Raw genomic sequence first — 20,651 nt, forward strand, 5'->3', positions numbered from 1 at the left:
AACAAAGATGTCAACATGTTGAGAGGGTTAATTCTAAGTGGAGAGAATATGAATACTCCCCTTGTTATACTTTTTCATTTCTAATAATAAAAATTATAAAGCATTTACATATACTATTTTTATAACTCATGTATACTCATACAATAATGATATAGTTGTATCAGGATCATGCAACTGTGGCTTCTTTAAAACTATTTCATCTTTTTCTGTCAGCACTTTCTTTTTTTTTTTTTTTTTGAGATGGAGTCTCTCTCTGTCGCCCAGGCTGGAGTGCAGTGGTGCGATCTTGGCTCACTGCAAGCTCTGCCTCCCAGGTTCATGCCATTCTCCTGCCTCAGCCTCCTGAGTAGCTGGGACTACAGGGACCCACCACCACGCCCGGCTAATTTTTTTGGATTTTTAGTAAAGACGGGGTTTCACCATGTTAGCCAGGATGGTCTTGATCTCCTGAGCTCGTGATCCACCCGCCTCGGCCTCCCAAAGTGCTGAGATTACAGGCGTGAGCTACTGTGCTCAGCCTCTGTCAGCAGTTTCAATAAAAATTTGTTTAAAGTTACTACTTTTCCAGTAATAAATAACAATATGCATCTGAAAACTAGTATCAAAAGATGGCCAAAATGCAGTATAGAAATGTTTACATTTAAGACATATGATTTAAAGTCCCAAGCTAAATAAAATTATTTACTTTCTTGTGAAAAACTGTCTTTTTTTGAACCCTGTCTTGGGGTGGTTTTGATCCACATTTACTTCAAAAATAGAAAATACTTCTAAAAGATTTATGTAAAGCAGCCACAAAAACACTGGAAGTATGATACACAAAGCTAAGCTTAGGAGGTGAAAAATTAACCAAACCACTCATGTGAATACTGTTTTCTTCATCACATGAATTAAATGCACACCTAGAAAACAGTGAAGCTTTCAGAAATTATACAGAAACAACTGATATTCCCTAGAGATTTCCTCAAAGTGGTTCTGAATCATGTAATTTAAATCCCTAAATCCATTACAAATATCTACATTGACAGTGGATGGTTGAATTCACCTTATAACCTCAGACAAGTTTAAAAGTTTGTAACTGAAGAAAAAGAAGATACTATACGAGGTCAACCCCCTAGGGAATCTAGAACAGATCTTTAACAGGGAATCTGATTTACTTAAAAGACAGTATTATATTATAAAACATAGAAGCCTATGGTTGCAGATGGTATCTTAGTAGACACTGCTGATGATTTACGCAACAGTTATTCCCTTCCTTCCCCCTTCCCAGGAGTGCTCAGACTTTGTGTATCTCTTCCTAAAGGGAACCTGACTCCATACCCAACCATGGTTACCTCGGGCCAATCATCCCATTCTATGTTCCCGGTCACAATCACTGTTTAAATGGTCCCATCACTGCAAACTGCAGGACTCTTGCTTGGAATGTTGCCCCAACTGCTAACTGGTCCTAGAGCCAAAAAGGGAACCATACTTGGTTGAAATTAAAATTACAAAAGATAGAAGAGATCTACAGGATCAAGCAACTCTAAATAAAGCCTACCTCCTCTCCATACTTTAACTACATAACCTAGATTATGTTGAGTTTTCGGTTACCTGCATAACAAGTCCTGATATAAATAACCTCAAATAGTCTACTCAGAGAAAAAAGAAATGCACAACTCACATCTTACTGGCACAGTACTTAACTGTGTCTTAAGTGTGTGTGTGTGCTGAAATCATTTGAGAATAGGCTTTTTTGTGAACTCCCTTATCTGCTTAAAAGAAGAGCCTCTGGAAAGAGACCAATTGTTATAAATCTCCTAGCAGTTTCCAGCAACCAGAAGACTGACTCTCATAACCAGAAGAGAAGTAACCACCTAAACAGACATTGTCACAAAACCTTCATATTTCTCATCTATTCTCTTAAGGGTTCATTTATCTTTCCTAAAAGTCATTTGTTTTCCCTTAAGTGCCCTTCATCTCCCTTTACTTCCTCTATTATGATGGTATATAAAGTCCAAATTCTTACAGCCTTTTCTCTCACTAATCTGTCTTTTATTAATTTAATTTGCCTCCAACTACTTAACATAAGGCAGAGAAAAAGTTTTTCTTCCCTGACATCATCAACTACTACATTTTCTACTTTAAGAAACGGGCATGTAGGCCGCGCACAGTGGCTTACGCCCATAATCCCAGCCCTTTGGGAGGCCAAGGCGGGCAGATCATGAGGTGGGGAGATTGAGACCATCCTGGCCAACATGGTGAAACGCTGTCTCTATTGGAAATACAAAAAATTAGCCGGGCATGGTGGCAGGCGCCTGTAGTCCCAGCTACTTGGGAGGCTGAGGCAGAAGAATGGCATGAACCCGGGGGACGGAGCTTGCAGTGAGCCAAGATCACGCCACTGCACTCTAGCCTTGGCAACAGAGCGAGATGCCTTCTCAAAAAAAAAAAAAAAAAAAAAAAAAAAAAGAAACGGGCATGTCATAGGGGCAACAATGAAATGAGAACAAATGACCTCTTCTAGTCTACATCCACCTAACTGCACTGCTTACCTTCCTCAAATCCAGGCTCCTCCCAGGCATTTATAATAAAATCCTTTAATCTCACAGCATCGTTAAAGAAATAACACTGACCACTATTTTACAGAGTACATCTAGTATAACAGGTATGTTTCAAATATTGCTGATCAAAGTAAAAAATCTTTAACCCACAATATGGAGTTAGTATAATGGAATTGGGGGAAGCATACCAGGATGTTAACATTGTTAACGGGAGAGAAAGAAGGAAAAATATCAAGGATTGTCACTGAAGAAGATCAGAATGTCACCCCAAATCATGCCACTTTGGCATAAGTATTCTTTTGAGAGGAAAGTAATGAAGAAACAGTATACGTAGGAACTCTCTGCTCTCCCCCTTTCTCCATGAAGGCAGAATATAAATTTCCCTTTGTGAAGGTGCTCTCTCCCACCCCTCTCCTAGCAGGAAGAGGAGAACTACTCTTTATCACCATAGACTCTTAAATCACTGGAGATGGCACCTTGATTTGGGTATGCGTAACAAGCCTCACTAAAACAATCCTTATCTGCCATTAGTTTGCCCCATATATTTATCTTCCCACAATTTACCCCCCCCTCAAAGCTCAAACCTCTTTTCTTCAATCTTGCTGCCTCTCACAATTTACTATCTGATATGGTTTGGCTGTGTCCCCACCCAAATCTCATCTTGAGTTGTAGCTCCCATAATCCCCGTGTGTCATGAGAGGGACCCGGTGGGCGGTAATAGAATCACAGGGGCAGGTTTTTCCCATGCCGTTCTGGTGATGGTGAATAAGTCTCTCGAGATCTGATGGTTTTATAAAGGGCAGTTCCCCTGCAAACACTCTCTTGCCTGACACCATGTAATATGTGCCTTTGCTCCTCCTTTACCTTCTGCCATGATTGTAAGGCCTCCCCAGCCATGTGCAACTGTGAGTCCATTAAACCTCTTTTTCTTTATAAATTACCCAGTCTTGGGTATGTATTTATTAGCAGCATGAGAACAGACTAATACATTATCCTTTATTAAAATGCATAGGAACTCTCCAGTTTGTTTCTTTAGGTCTTCACTTCTTTTCTATGAAGCTCTCATGTGTACTTGAAATAAAACTTTTCTCCTGTAAATCTGTTGTGTGTCAGTTGAATTCCCAAGCTCCTCCAATGAACCTAAGAGGCTGGAGGAAATATGTTTTCCCATCTCTACCACACCTTTCCCACTATACTTGTTTGTATCATTCTGTTCACTTGTTATAATACTATACATTACATTTAAAAGTAGAAAAGCTTCAAAGAAAAATACATTTTTTTTTTTTGGAGACAGAGTCTTGCTCTGTTGCCCAGGCTGGATTTCAGTGGTTGATCTCAGCTCACTGCAACCTCCGCCTCCTGGGTTCAAGCGATTCTACTGCCCCAGCCTCCCAAGTAGCTGGGACTACAGGCATGCACCACCATGCCTGGCTAATTTTTTTATTTTTTATTTATTTATTTTTGAGACGGAGTCTCGCACTCTTGCCCAGGCTGGAGTGCAGTAGCGCCATCTCGGCTCACTGCAAGCTCCGCCTCCTGGGTTCACGCCATTCTCCTGCCTCAGCCTTCCGAGTAGCTGGGACTATAGGCGCCCGCCACCATGCCCGGCTAATTTTTTGTATTTTTAGTAGAGATGGGGTTTCACCGTGTTAGCCAGGATGGTCTCGATCTCCTGACCTTGTGATCTGCCCACCTCGGCCTCCCAAAGTGCTGGGATTACAGGTGTGAGCCACTGCACCCGGCCTAATTTTTGTATTTTTAGTAGAAACAGGGTGTCGTCCTGTTGGCCAGGCTGGTGTTGAACTCCTGACTTCACAAGATCTGCCCACCTCAGCCTCCCAAAGTGCTGGAATTACAGGTGTGAGCCACTGTGCCCCACCTAAAGAAAAATACTTAAAAAATTATTTATATCCTGATTTTTAAATGTCATTTAAAAAAACTACCCACAAGCACTCTAAATAAAAACTATAAAGAGGAAGTCATCAAATCATTAATGGGACATCATCATTTGTTAGGGAACGTTTGGCTTATTTGCTGTCAAGCAGAGACTTTAAAAAAATAAAACAAAAAAGACATAATGTAAATTTAAAATATCCAAGATTTGATCATTCTGTTGCCCTTTGTAATTATTATAGCAGTAGATAACATTATCAACGAGTAGACCCTACAAAGAATAAAACAATTAACTGCAGAAAGACAGCTTTTACCGTCCAAAGATAGGGACGGAGAGGTAGTGGGGAGGTGGGAGAGAGGACAAGGCCTCTGCATCTGCTGGGCAGAAATGTGATGGCCCAGACAAAAAGAGCTACAAGGGGATCTTTAATCTTTACACTTAATATAAGAATAGAAAGCGGTTCAAATTTTAACAATCTCTTAAATATTCTCAATTATACAAACCAATTTTGGGCCAGATATTGCCCAGTGACTGCCTAAGTGTGCAGTATTTCAGAGAGGATAGAAATTGGTAGGAAGGGCCAGGCATGGTGGGTGGCTCACACCTGTAATCCCAGCACTTTGGGAGGCTGAGGCAGGTGGATCACCTGAGGTCAGGAGTTCGAGACCAGCCTGGCCAACATGGTGAAACCCTGTCTCTACTAAAAATACAAAAATTAGCTAGGTGTGGTGGAGTGTGCCTATAATCCCAGCTACTCAGGGGGCTGAGGCAGGAGAACCGCTTGAACCCAGGAGGCAGGGGTTGCAGTGAGCTGAGATCATGCCACTGCACCCTAGCCTGAGTGACATATCTCAAAAAAATAAAACAACAACAAAAAAAGAAACTGGTAGAAATAAATCACATCAGAAGTTAGGCAGGCACAGACCCCAGACAGACAGCACAACAAACTTCAGTGTGTGTTAGAAATGCAAATTCCCCAGCCCTACTCCAGACCTGAAGATTCTGGGCTTAGAGCCATGGCAATTTGTTCCCGTGGGCATTCTGATACCTGCTTAAATTTGAGACACATATTATGAAGGCAATATTATAGCAATTTAGAAGAAGAATGCTGACCACAAATGGCAAAATTAACTGCAGCATTTCAGCAGAGGTTTTTTTGTTTGTTTTTTTTTTTTTTTTGAGATGGAGTCTTGCTCTGTGACCCAGCTAGAGTGCAGTAGCATGATCTCAGCTCACTGCAACCTCCGTCTCCTGGGTTCAAGCAATTCTCTTGCCTCAGCCTCCCAAATAGCTGTGATTACAGCCATGTACCACCACACCCAGCTAATTTTTGTATTTTTAGTAGAGACAGGGTTTCACCATGTTGGCTAGGCTGGTCTTAAACTCCTGACCTCAGGTGATCCACCCGCCTTGGTCTCCTAAAATGCTAGGATTACAGGCGTGAACCACCACGCCCAACCTCAGCAGAGCTTTGCCTGGGCGCTGGGTCCCTTCAAGGGAATACAGGTAAGTGACACTGAAAAGCTCAATACTCTTCCCACACCAGCTCAAAACTGGTCCCTAATAGGGATTAGGCTCTATTATACTCATAGTTTTTGTTAACCATCAAAAACACCTTTACATCTTTCTATTTAAAGCAATGTTTACAAACAACTCTGCCCTATCAAAGGCAAGACTACATCCTCAGACAGGCAGGAATAAAACACATTCGGCTTCCAGATGTCTCAGAACAATATTTCTGTCTCCCATTGATCTGAAAGTTGAACACCTAAAATCATTCCACTAATAGCAGCACTACAGAGGAAACAATAGCCAAAATGCAAGTTTTCCTAAACGGGATGATGACACAACTTTTTTTGGTTTCTTAACCTACAAGTAAATGGAAAAGACTGCTCTATCACTGACACAGAATATACTAGAATATGGAAACATTTATACCTACACACATGCACACCCGTGCACTTTTAAAATCCAGAGGGCATAGAGCAAATAGGATTTATCTTCTTTAAACCTCAGTTAATGATCCAATAAAAATAAATCAACATCACATAGGGCAAGTATTAACTCAAATCACAGATACTAAGAAAAATGCAGCCAGGGCCTGGCACGGTGGCTCACGCCTATAATCCCAGCACTTTGGGAGACAGAGGCAGATGGATCATCTGAGGTCAGGAGTTTGAGACAAGCCTGACCAACACAGAGAAACCCCGTCTCTACTAAAAATACAAAAATTAGCCGGGCGTGGTGGCACATGCCTGTAATCCCAGGTAACTGGGAGGCTGAGGCAGAAGAATGGCTTGAACCCGGGAGGCAGAGGTTGCAGTGAGCAGAGATCGCGCCATTGCACTCCAGCCTAGGCGACAAGAGCAAAACTCCATCTCAAAAAAAAAAGAAAGAAAGAAAAGAAAAATGTGGCCAGAGACAGTGGCTCATGTCTATAATCTCAGCACTTTGAGAGGCTGAGGCAGGAGGACTGCTTGGGCCCAGAAGTTTGAGACCAGCCTAGACAACAAGCAAGACCTCATCTCTACAAATAATTTAAAAATCAGCCAGGTGTGGTGATGCACATCTACGGTTCCAACTACTTGGGAGGCTGAAGTGGGAGGATCACTTGAGCCCAGATTCAAGGCTGCAGTGAACATGATCGCACCACTGCACTCCAGCCTGGGTGACAGAATAAAACTCTGTCTCATTTTTTAAAAAGGGTGAGGGGGCGGGCGCGGTGGCTTACGCCTGTAATCCCAGCACTTTGGGAGGCCGAGGTGGACTGATCGCCTGAGGTTGGGAGTTTGAGACCAGCCTGACCAACATAGAGAAACCCCATCTCTACTAAAAATACAAAATTGGCCAGGCGCGGTGGCTCACGCCTGTAATCCCAGCACTTTGGGAGGCCGAGGCGGGTGGATCACAAGGTCAGGAGATCGAGACCATCCTGGCTAACACGGTGAAACCCCGTCTCTACTAAAAATACAAAAAATTAGCCCGGCGAGGTGGCAGGCGCCTGTAGTCCCAGCTACGCGGGAGGCTGAGGCAGGAGAATGGCGTGAACCCCGGGGGGCGGAGCCTGCAGTGAGCCGAGATCGCGCCACTGCACTCCAGCCTGGGTGAAAGAGCGAGACTCCGTCTCAAAAAAAAAAAAAAAAAAAAATACAAAATTAGCCGGGCTTGGTGGCCTATTCCTGTAATTCCAGCTACTTGGGAGGCTGAGGCAGGAGAATCACTTGAACCCAGGAGGCAGAGGTTGAGGTGAGCTGAGATAGCACCATTGCACTCCAGCCTTGTCAAAAAGAGTGAAACTCCGTCTCAAAAAAAAAAAGGAATGCAAAGAATCTAACAACTAGCAAACCAAACAGTTACCCCAATATGAATAATGCAAGCATATATTCCTGCATGACCATTTTAACAGGGAATTTAACTTAGAAAAATTTCAAAATATTATTTTTAAAGTCCTGCAACTTAAAAACACTATATTCAGGCCGGGCATGGTGGCTCACACCTGTAATCCCAGCACTTGGGAGGCCGAGGCAGACGGATCACCTGAGGTCAGGAGTTCGAGACCAGCCTGGCCAACATGGCGAAATCCCGTCTCTACCAAAAATACAAAAATTAACTGGGTTTGGCGGCAGGCGCCTATAATCCCAGCTACTCGGGGAGGCTAAGGCAGGAGAATCGCTTGAACCCAGGAGGCAGAGGTTGCAGTGAGCCAAGATCGCGCCATTGCACGTCAACCTGAGGACAAGAGTGAGACTTCATCTCAAAAACAAACAAAAAAACCCACTATATTCCATGGGCTCACCATAGTAAACTTGTAAGCTTGTTCACATAAACAAATTTTTAACAGATATATTACCATTTCATAAACTCTGCTTTAAAATTCACTTTCATGTAAGGATATTTTCAACTATTTCACAAATTGTTCTCACTTAACATATAATCATCGTTCAAAATTGTTAAAGACGTTGAGATATAGATCACTTAAACCCTAAATGTTCTCAATTAATAAGAAATTTTAGAAGTAAATAGTATTTAGAGTCCTGGTTAACTTTTTAGTTATATTCAACAACTATTTAGGAGATGCACACCTATTCTAACCTCCTCCTGCAAAGAACTCTCTACATGGAAAAGAAACAGAAGTGGCCCGGCATAGTAGCTTATATCTGAAATCCCAGCATTTTGGGAGGCTGAGACTGAGGCCGGAGGATAGCTTGAGGCCAGAGTTTTGAGACCAGCTTGGGCAACACGGCGAGAACTCATCTCTATAAAAAAGTTTTTTTAAAATTAGCCAGGCATGGTGGTACACACCTGTATTTACAGCTACTAAGGCTAAGGCAGGAGGATTACTTGAACCCAGGAGTTTGAGGGGTTAGTGAACTATGATAGTGTCACTGCACTTAAGCCTGGGTAACAGAGGGAGACCCTGTCTCAAAAGAAAAACAAGAAAATAAACAAAATGAAAGTTTTCTTGTGTGTCCTATGTTTAGCTCTAACTTCTCTTTCCTTTTCCAGTGACTATAATTTTCCTTCTCTTTGAAAATAAAACGCAGTTGCATTTATGAAATTATGAAATTGTTCATTTATGAGATTGTCTTTAACCAGAACAGTTATGCCCAATATTCATTTTCTCCACTAATCTTTATTTCATCCACTGAAACAGTTGCTATTTTTTTAAAAATCCTCTTCCCATCTGTCACTTAATCTTACATCCACTGTCTACAAAGGTGCTGCAATTAGATACTAAGAAGAAAAACCTACAAACTTTCTTAATGTGGCCTTTGCTTTTTAAAAATATCTACTGCTCAAATTAAAAAGTATATTGCATACCTGATCCATATCTAAAGTTGTTTCTATCATTTCCTGAAACTTGGAGAAATCAGAACGAAGATCAGTAAGAGGAGTCACAAAAACTGCCAATAATAATTTCTGGTGTTTTCCTAAAAGAAAGTAGTAAAACAAACAAAAAGATCTCATTTTACAGAATACAAATCATAAAAATTTGACTGAGATAAACAAGCATCATTTGATCCAAAAGGTACAAATAGTACAGTAGGTCTCCAAAGTTACTATTTACTCAGGTGTTTTAATTCAAATTGTTTCGTACTCAATTTATTTTATAGAAAGAGAGATGACGTAGCACTCAAAGCTTCCCACTAATAATACATTACCTCGTCTGTAAACACAACAAATAATACAGATGCTGAAACATGACATTAATTATGACTAAATGAATTTCATTTCTTATAGATTTAATAACCCAAAGTCATTAAAATAAAACCTCTAGCTTACCTCATATTCCTAATTTCCATTAATGACAGTGTTCCAATTAACAGGTTAAATCAAGCCAAGTTTTTATACAATGGAACTGTGCTTGATGGTATTTAAGGGTACATGATGAGGAGGCCGGGCATGATGGCTCATGCCTATAATCCCAGCACTTTGGGAGGCTGAGGTGGGCAGATCACTTGAGATCAGGAGTTTGAGACCAGCCTGGCCAACAAGGTGAAACCTCATCTCTGCTAAAAATACAAAAATTAGCCAGCCGTGGTAGCACAGGCTTATAATCCCAGCTACTCAGGAGGTTGAAGCAGGAGAACTGCTTGAACGCAAGAGGTGGAGGTTGCAGTTGGCCCAAGATCACACTACTGCCCGCCAGCCTGGGCAACAGAGCAAGATTCTATCTCAAAAAAAAAAAAAAAAAAAGAGTACTCGCTGGGGAATCATGTATGAAGGAGTAAGTGAAGCAATGAGTATATAGTGTGAAAAAGCAGGACTAGAGACCTGGGTAGCAATCCTGGCTCTGCTACCTACTGGCTCTGTTATCTGCAGCATGATACTTTGAGCCTCCTTTTCCCTTTTTGTACAAAGGAATAATAACAATAGCTACCCAGAAAATAATAAATGAGATAACTATACACAATACTTGTATAGTCCTTGACACTTAATAGAAGCTGAACAACAGTTACTTTGTACTACTACTGGTATAACACAAGGATTTTTTTTTCTCATCACCAATAAATTCCCTTAGAAGAATTCTGCAAGTGATATCTAACACACTGCATTTCACTCCAAAACAATAGTTCCCAAACTTCTCCAGAAATTGTAGCAGCTACTGAGAAAACGGTGAAAAGCTACTATGAAGTCAGCAAAATTGTTTTAAGAATTCATGTTTTATTATTAATCACAAAAGCATCTATATATATTTGGAAAATAGTACATAAATGTGAAGCACTATTTAGACAGAATATAAACAACACTTTGCCCACATAATGTCTGTTGTGCTACAATGCCTAGTTCTTTATTCCAAATTAGCTCATGCACTATTGGTAAATAAGGGAATTGTGGTAGCAAAATTCAGAGGTGGCATTGGTTTATGAATGATTTTTTTTCCAGCCCATTAATGTTTTAAAGGGATCAAGGTTAAGCTCTCACACAATTAAGAGTAAGCCTTAGCAGTGAAGACCTCAGAGTAGTTGGCTTAACAGCCACTGTACTTTCCACTCACTATGTTAAGGTATGTGGGAAAGCTCAAGGGTACAAAACATTTGCCAGTGTTTTCGAAAAAGAAAAAAAAAACGAATTGAATTTCATACCATGGTTCACATTTTTAATTCTGATGAAACTAGCCTCTATTAGAAGCAAATGCCCTCAAGGACCTACATCTCAAAGGAGAAAACAAGAGCCACAGATCTAAGGCTTCAAAGAGTTGGCTAATGCTGGTGTTTGGGTGCAAATGCCAGGAAGGCCACAGTTTTTATTACAGTCTGTTATGCTTCTGTTAGAAGCGGTTTTTAAAAATTCATGTATTTTCAGGTCTGCCTCAATCCTGTTTTTTCCATAAGCTGTTATTTTTCTAGCACATGACTGAAGAAGGTTTTCCAAGAATCCATACTGCATTAAATATCGATATGAACTTCAGAACCTATGTCACCCTCAACATGTCCTCTGGCTCCTCAAGCACATGAGCCCACTTTGCTGCAGTCCTTCTCAGTTTATAAACTTCCTTATAAGTTCACCTGCTCCCTTATCCTCCAAGCTTTCACTAGCATCTTAAATTCCTTCCCTTCCTTGTAACTTGTACTAAACCCCAGTTGCCAATTTCCAACTAGACTTTGTAAAGCTACATTCTCCACTAGTGATCACAGGCTAGAAAGCCCTACACAAGCTATCCTGAGGTCTTAACCAAAGGACTCCTGGTATTCATAGTAGTATATAAACATAGAAGAAAATTCTAGTTTTATTTTCTCTAGCCTCTAGCTGAAATTCAGCATTTGCTTTCATTATTAATGTAGGCAATAAGCCATGGCAGTATTACCAGTACCTGTGTCTTTGTTACCAGCCTGGCCGACAGAGCAAGATTCTGTCTCTAAAAAAAAAAAGAGCTTTTGCGTGGCAAAAGGAACAGTCAGCAGAAGAAAACAGACAACCCACAGAGTGGGAGAAAATCTTCACAATCTATACATCTGACAAAGGACTAATACCCAGAATCTACAACGAGCTCAAACAAACTAGCAAGAAAAAAAATCAACAATCTCATCAAAAAGTGGGCTAAGGACATGAATAGACAATTCTCAAGAAGATATACAAATGGCAAACAAACGTAAAAAAATGCTCAACATCACTAATGATCAGAGAAATGCAAATCAAAACTACAATGTGATACCACCTTACTCCTGCAAGAATGGCCATAATCAAAAAATCAAAAATAGATGTTGGCGTGGATGCAGTGAACAGGGAACACTTCTATACTTCTGGTGGGAATATAAACAAGTACAACCACTAAGGGAAACAGTGTGGAAATTCCTTAGAAGTAGAACTACCAGTTGATCCAGCAATCCCACTGCTGGATATCTATCCAGGGGAAAAGGTATCATTATACAAAAAAGAAACTTGCACACATGTGTTTATAGCAGCACAATTCACAATTGCAAAAACGTGGAACCAACTCAAATGCCCATAATCAAAAAGTGGATAAAGAAACTGTGGTATATGTGTGTGTGTGTGTGTGTATACACATACACACACACAATGGAATATATATACACACACACACAATGGTTACTCAGCCATAAAAAGGAATGGATTGGCCAGGCTCAGTGGCTCACGCCTGTAATCCCAGCATCGAGGCAGGTGGATCACGAGGTCAGGAGTTCAACACCAGCCTAGCCAACATGGTGAAACCCCATCTCTACTAAAAATACAAAAATTAGCCAGGCGTGGCATTGGGCGCCTGTAATCCCAGCTACTCAAGAAGCTGAGGCAGGAGAATGGCTCGAACCCAGGAGGCGGAGGCTGCAGTGAGCCAAGATGGCATCACTGCACTCCAGCCTGGGAAACAGAGCAAGACTTCGTCTCAAAAAAAAAAAAAAAAAAAAAAAATTAACACTGGTTACTCTGCTAGAGTTAAACTGGGAGTTGACTTCTTTTTACATTATGACCTTTATAATTAAAAGAAAAAATATGGGGTCAGGAGCAGTGGCTCACACCAGAATCCCTGCACTTTGGGAGGCCAAGGCAAGTGGATCACTTCAGGCCAAGAGTTTGAGGCCAGTGTGGCCAACATGGCAAAACTCCGTCTCTACTGAAAATACAAAAATTAGCTGGGCATCGTGGCATGGACCTGTAATTCCAGCTACTCGGGAGGCTAAGGCACGAGAATCATCTGAACCCAGAGACCAAGGTTGCAGGGAACCGAGATTGCACCACTGCACTCCAGCCTGGGTGACAGAGCAAGACTCATTTCAAAAATAAAATAAAATAAAAAATATAGGAGCTAAACAATGGGTACACACGGACATGCAGAGAGAATTAACAGATACTGGGAACTCCAAAAGGGCAGAGGCAGAGAGAGGGATGAGAATTGAAAAATTACCACCTATCAGGTACAATGTTCATGGGCAAAATAGAAGTCCAAAACTCACCATTACACAATATATCCATGGGACAAACCTGCACATATACCCCGAATCTATAAAAATAAAATAATAAGGCCGGGAGCAGTGGCTTACACCTGTAATCCTAGCACTTTGGGAGGCCAAGGCAGGCAGACTGCCTGAGCTCAGAAGTTTGAGACCAGCCTGGACAACATGGTGAAACTCCATCTCTACTAAAAATACAAAAAACTAGCCAGGCATGGCGGCATGTGCCTGTAGTCCCAGCTACTCGGGAGGCTGAGGCAGCACAACTGCTTGAACCCAGGAGGCAGAGGTTGCAGCAAGCTGAGATAACGCCACTGCACTCCAGCCTGGGCAACAAAGCGAGACTCCGTCTCCAAAAAAATAAAAAACAAGACATAAATAGCCTGGCCTAGAAACCAGTTTTAGAAAATTACTCACAGAAAAAGAAAAAAAAATCAAAACACCAGAGAAGTAAACAGACCTTTAAAGTTTCTGCATAATAATTTCCTGGAATGTTAAAATAACAATAGACGTTAGCTAAATATCAATTATAATAGGTAACTGTTACTATTTAAATTGTCAAAAAGCAGGATGGCATGGTGGCTCACGCCTGTACCCACAGCACTCTGGGAGGCCGACGCGGGAGGATCACGAGGTCAGGAGTTCAAGACCAGCCTGACCAACATGGTGAAACCCCATCTCTAGTAAAAATACAAAAATCAGCTGTGCGTGGTGGCGCACACCTGTAATCCTAGCTACTCAGGAGGCTGAGGCAGGAGAAGTGCTTGAACCCTTGAACCTGGGAGGTGGAGGTTGCAGTGAGCCAAGATCATGCCACTGCACTCCAGCCTGGGAGACAGAGCAAGATTCTGTTTAAAAAAAAAAAAAAAAAAGTCAAAAAATGTCAAACATCCTCAGGAGGTTGAGGCAAGAGTATTGCTTGAGCCCAGGAGTTCATGACCAGCCTAGGTAATATAGCAAGGCCCCATCTCAAAAAAAGAAAGTAAAAAGTCAAACCATATTAGTTAAATTACGGCAACTGACAATTAGTACTATATACATTATTATCCTATCAATATTTTCTATTAGACTTTTGCATACAGCCAGTTCTGCTATATAATGCAACGTATGTATTCCTAAAAATCAGAACACTATGCAGTATAAACCAGAGCTGTCCAGGTGTGGTGGGGCACGCCTGTAATCCCAGCACTTTGGCGGGTGAAGACGGGCTGATTGCTTGAGCTAAGGAGTTCCAAAGCAGCCTGGCAACGTGGAAAAACTGTCTCTACAAAAGTATAAAAATTAGGTGGGCGAAGGATCATGCCTGCAGTCCAAGCTACTTGGGAGGCTGAGGTGGGAGGATAGCTTAAGCTGGGAGGCCAAGGCTGCAGGGCTGAGACCACATCACTGCACTCTAGCCTGGGGAACACAGCGAGACCATTTCAAAAAAACAATAAAAAGCAGCGCTTATGAGAAAACGAGTTCAAGCCACAACTCTCAGAACCTTCATCAGTGACACGTTAAAAAAAATAAAGACAGGAACCTCATAAAAGTAGTAGCACAGTTTTATACATGTGAAATGGTTAAGAAATACATAACTATTACAATAAATAAGTCACCTTGCAAAACATCTGCGGTTTGCTTGTGGAGTGGCCTTTTTTTTTGAGAGGGAGTCTCGCTCTGTCGCCCAGGCTAGAGCGCAGTGGCGCAATCTTGGCTCACTGCAAGCTTCGCCTTCCGGGTTCACGCCATTCTCCTGCCTCGGCCTCCCGAGTAGCTGGGACCACAAGTACCCACCACCACGCCCGGCTAGTTTTTTCTATTTTTTTAGTAGAGACGGGTTTTCACCGTGTTAGCCAGGAAGGTCTTGATCTCCTGACCTCGTGATCCGCCTGCCTCGACCTCCCAAAGTGCTGGGATTACAGGCGTGAGCCACAGTGGAGTAGACTTCTAAAGGGCTGCAGCTTCTGAGTTACTGCAAAATGGTCAAAGGAATACTGTCTGAAATGGGTGGCAAAGTTGTAACACCAGATGTGAATGGGTATGGTTCATAACACATAGAGGAAAATAAGGTAGGTATTTGAAGAGCATGTGTATGTGTATCTTTTGTATATGTCTACACTGCTCAGTTCAGTTGGATGCATTTTTTGCATTCACCTAGTGTTTCCTAGGGATTTGTGCATAAGCAAACTGAAAATTTACATTATGCTCAAATCGTTCCCTAATATACCACCCACACTGGAACAAATCTGTTTTCAAAACAAGTGTTACAGCGGAACTGACTGTGTATGATTTGGTTTAAAGACTGAAACAACCTATATCAAAACAATAATGACTACATCTGGATGGCATGATAATGATCTACAAAGAACTTATATTGCTTTTATAAACTGATGAAGATGAGATTTAAAGAACATATTTCCAACATACACAATCCAACCAAACCTTAAATAGTAGCCTTCATAGGCTAAGGGTTTTTTAAAAAGGCTAAATAAGTAATGCAGATTCTTTTTATCATCTCCCTTTCCAGAAATGTCAAATAAATCACTTTTATATTCTTATTCTCCATTTAGAAGGAAACCACACAATCAGGTAAAAAATGTGATTATTATACTAATGTACTGTGTTATTTAGGTTCAAGGGCAATGGAGATAAACACTTCTACTCTGCATGAGAAGAACAGAGAAACTCACAGAAAAGGTGACATTTGAGTTCAATCTTGGAAAAATGAGTAGGGGTTCATCACATGGACAAGGACATTAAAGACAGGAAAACATGCATAAAAGCACAAAAGGCATGGCATGTCTGGAGACTAGCAGTGCTATACTGAGACAGAAGGTGTAGGTGAGGGAGTGTGGGGGAAGCTGAACAGGGAAGCAATGGCCAAGCCACGTGAAGAAATGGGGCCATGTCCTGAAGATTATGGGAAGCAATTAATGTGTTCTGAACTGAAGAGGTAATGTGTTCTGAATTGATGACATGATCAGATGAGCTAACAAAGACTACTACCAGTTCAATGAAGAAGATGCATAGACCATGGGGGGCGGAATAGCCAATGTGAGGTACTTAAGGAGTGTATTAAACAGAAACAGATGATAACTGGGTATCAGGAAAGGGAAGGGTTACGCATCTCAGTATTGTAGCTGTTATAATAAAATTCATCAATAAAAAAATCTGAGGCTGGGAGCAGTGGCTCATGCCTATAACCTTGTACTTCAGGAGGACGAGGTGGGCAGATTGCTTGAGTCCAGGAGTTCGAGACCAGCCTGGCAACATGATGAAACCCCTATCTCTATAAAAAATTTTAAAAAGTTAGTTGGGCATGATGGTGCATGCCTGTAGTCCCAGCTATTTGGGAGACAGAGGTGAGAGGATCACTTGAGCTGAGCCCAGGAGGTCAAGGCTCCAGCACTCCAGCCTGGGTGACAGAGTGAAACCCTGTCTCAAAAAAAAAAATAAAGATACCTGGGCAAATTGTTTTAAGCACTATCAGAAATTTGTCCTAACCGTAGAATATTGTCATTTTAAGTTTTGCCCCAGCTTTTTCAGTTTTCAGAGACATAAGGAATATGGGAGGCCAAGTATACCTTTTCGGAAATTAGCTAACTCTTAGTGGAGAAAGATTTAAAAAAGCCGTAATCACTCAATGTGAATCTACTTTCTAAACGGCTGCTGTCCTCTACTGTCTCTCTGAATTCACTTTATTTATTTATTTATTTATTTATTTATTTTTCAGGAATAACATTAAGCTTAGAGTTAATCAAAAACCAAAAATAATCACAAGATAGCAAGACAGCATACTCAATTTATAGCAATATATTAATATATTAAGAAAAAGAAAAACTTTTAAGCCATGATTTTGCTTTTAAACATAGTACCTTTGGTCTATTTTCTTGTAAAGAAACTAGGGAGACTAATTTGTAAAATTAGTCTCACTTTTTAGTTTCTCCTTGCAGTCAGTATGCTAAAGAGCTATACTGAGTTCTGCAAAATGCTACTTTTTTTTTGTTTTTTGTTTTTTTTAAAAAAAAAAACCTTGGCCGGGCGCGGTGGCTCACGCTTGTAATCCCAGCACTTTGGGAGGCCGAGGCGGGCGGATCACGAGGTCAGGAGATCGAGACCACGGTGAAACCCCGTCTCTACTAAAAAATACAAAAAAATTAGCCGGGCGCGGTGGCGGGCGCCTGTAGTCCCAGCTACTCGGAGAGGCTGAGGCAGGAGAATGGCGTGAACCCGGGAAGCAGAGCTTGCAGTGAGCCGAGATTGTGCCACTGCACTCCAGCCTGGGCGACAGAGCGAGACTCCGTCTCAAAAAAAAAAAAAAAAAAAAAAAACCTCACAGAGATCCTTTAGGGAGTTCCCAATGACCAGGGTACACCTAAAATTCAACAAATTTCAAACATTTTGTGTAAAAGAAAAGAACACAGCTCTGAGCATAACACACGGAAAACAGATTTTCCCCTGTAACATTTTCCAGGCTAAGCCACTTCAAATACCTGAACTGGCCATTAGCTGCAAGACCTATAATGTGAAGCATCTGACTTAGATAACATTATGATCACTCACAGGTCTATATAATTTAAATCTAACACCAGAAAAGTAGGAAATTGTTGACTTGTTGCAAACTGTCATCAAGTTTATTAGACTGTGCCTATACAGGGAGGTTGGGGAAGGAAGCCAAGTTACCCTCAACCCCAATCCCTGACTTCCTTAATTATCCCAGGGAGTGAGAAAGATCACCCAAGGAATGTGTAGAGCAGTACGTCTTACCTTCTAGGGCGAGAGGAGGGTATTTACATACGTTTTTTGTTTCTTCCCTCTCTACCAGGAAAGATATATATCCCTTGGGATATCTGATGAAAGTTACAAATTCCCCGCCTGGCCAACATAATGAAACCCCGTCTCTACTAAAAATACAAAAATTAGCCAGGCGTGGTGGCACATGCCTGTTAATTCCAGGTACTTGGGAGCCTGAGGCAAGATAATCACTTGAACCAGGAGGCAGAAGTTGCAGTGAGCCGAGATCACACCACTGCACTCCACCCTGAGCCAGAGTGAGACTCCATCTCAAAAAATAGAAAGTTACAAATCCTTTCCCCAGAAAATATACACATACACAAAATGTTGCACAAAGTTTCAGGAAGCCTCTAAGAACTCATTCAAAGAATCCCAGCTTAGCCGGGCACAATGGCTCAAATCAGTAATCCCAGCACTTTGGGAGGCCCAGGCAGGCAGATCACTTGGAAGTCAAGAGTTCAAGACCAGCCTGGCCAACGTGGTGAAACCCCCATCTCTACTAAAAATACAAAAATTAGCCAGGCGTGGTGGCACACGCCTGCAATCCCAGCTACACGGGAGGCTGAGGCACAAGAATCGCTTGAACCCAGAAGGCGGAGGTTGGAGTGAGCTGAGATCACACCACTGCACTCCAGCCTGGGCAACAAAGTAAGACTGTCTCCACAAAAGAAAAAAAAAAAATCCCAGCTTTTCCTGTTATTAAGTGAAATGGGAGCCAAAAATAGAACTTGATAAGGTAACGGAACACTTAAGAAAGCTAAAAACAAGGATAAAGAGAAATAACCCATGGAACAAAAAGAAAACCAAGAATACAAAAATGTTTAACATAACCTTAGGAGAGTTTCAAGGCTGGGCATGGTGGCTCACGTCTGTAATCTTAGCACTTTGGGAGGTCCGAGGCAGGTGGACCACGAAGTCAGGAGCTCAAGACCAGCCTGGCCAACATAGTGAAACCCTGTCTCTACTAAAAAATACAAAAAATTAGCCAGGCATGGTGGTGGGCACCTGTAATCCTAGCTACTCGGGAGGTTGAGGCAGGAGAATCGCTTGAACCTGGGAGGTGGAGGTGGCAGTGAGCCGAGATTGTGCCACTGCACTCCACCCTGGGTGACAGAGCGAGACTCTATCTCAAAAAAAAAAAAAAAAAGAGTTTCAAGATCAAAATTGTCAAGATCAGTGAACTTTCGTTAAAGACTATACCGAGGCTGGGTGTGGTGGCTCACACCTGTAATCCCAGCACTTTGGGAGGCAGAGGTGTGTGGATCACCTCAGGTCGGGAGTTCGAGACCAGCCTGACCAACATGGAGAAAACCCATCTCTACTAAAAATACAAAATTAGCGAGGCGTGGTGCCAGGTGCCTGTAATCCAGCTACTTGGGAGGCTGAGGCAGGAGAATCGCTTGAACCTGGGAGGCATAGGTTGCGGTGAGCCGAGATCACACCATTGCACTCCAGCCTGGGCAACAAGAGCAAAACTCTGTCTCAAAAAAACAAAAAAAAAGAAAGAAAGAAAAAAGCGGGGGGACTATACCGCATTCACTGGATTTAGCAAAAAATAAAGGTCACCTCACTACTGTGGTCAGGGCTGCAAACCAGATGAATGAATGGAAGATGGGAAGTGCAGGCTTTCAGAAACCCATTTGGGAATGGAAAGAGCGAGAGAGATATATTAATAGATGGTACTGGAAGAGGACCCAGGAACAAGGGTGCTTTTTTTAAAAATAGATGTATGCACCTAAAAATATGCAGTGGTAAAGAGCCAGTAAAGAATAAAAGCAAGTAGAAAGTAAGGAGTAAGAAGTGCGGGTGGGATGATGGGGGAAAAAAATTAAGAGAGTTCCTAACTTAACGCCAATACTCCCTCTTGAAAATAAAAAGGGCCTTCCTTCCTTCCTTCCTTCCCTCCCTCCTTTCTTTCTTTCTTTCCTTCTGTGGCCCAGGCTGCAATCTACTCGGCTCCCTGCTGCCCGCGCCGCGGACTGCCTGGGACTGCCAGCGCGCGCCACCGCTGCCTGCTTTTTCTCCTTTGGCTGCAGGCACGCGTTCGCCATCTTGGCCACGCTGGTCGCCAGCTACTGACGCCGAGTGCTCTGCCCGCCTCAGCCTCCCGAGGTACTGGGACTGCAGACGGAGTCTCGCTCACCCGGTGCTCGGTGTTACCCGGGCTGGAGTGCGGTGGCGTGGTCTGGCCTCGCGGCAGCCTCAGCCTCCCAGCCACCTGCCTTGGCCTACCAGGGTGCTGGGATTGCAGCCCCTGCCCGGCCGCCGCCCCGTCTGGGAGGTGGGGAGCGTCTCTGCCCGGCCACCCATCGTCTGGGAAGTGAGGAGCGCCTCTGCCCGGCCGCCCCGTCTGGGAAGTGAGGAGCGCCTCTGCCCGGCCACCCATCGTCTGGGAAGTGAGGAGCGCCTCTGCCCGGCCACCCATCGTCTGGGAAGTGAGGAGCGCCTCTGCCCGGCCGCCCCGTCTGGGAAGTGTGGAGCGCCTCTGCCCGGCCGCCCCGTCTGGGAAGTGAGGAGCGCCTCTGCCCG

The 20,651-nt window shown here is 42.6% G+C and overlaps 1 protein-coding gene across 14 annotated transcripts in view; it reads right to left on the minus strand.

Moving 5' to 3' along the window:
* The window catches only part of MSH2 (mutS homolog 2), a 136,042-nt gene that overhangs the window by 84,464 nt on the left and 30,927 nt on the right, over positions 1-20,651 (minus strand). For 12 of the 14 annotated variants that reach the window (XM_055240848.2, XM_063618050.1, XM_055240846.2 and 9 more), the window contains one exon: positions 9,256-9,365. In XM_055240848.2, coding sequence (XP_055096823.2) covers positions 9,256-9,365 — 110 coding nt within the window. Of the gene's footprint in view, positions 1-3,477; positions 3,689-9,255; positions 9,366-20,651 lie in introns of those variants that run through there. The other 2 variants (XM_055240854.2, XM_055240855.2) reach the window with 2 other exon arrangements.

Source organism: Symphalangus syndactylus, chromosome 14 (assembly GCF_028878055.3).
Source record: "Symphalangus syndactylus isolate Jambi chromosome 14, NHGRI_mSymSyn1-v2.1_pri, whole genome shotgun sequence".
NCBI lineage: Eukaryota > Metazoa > Chordata > Mammalia > Primates > Hylobatidae > Symphalangus > Symphalangus syndactylus.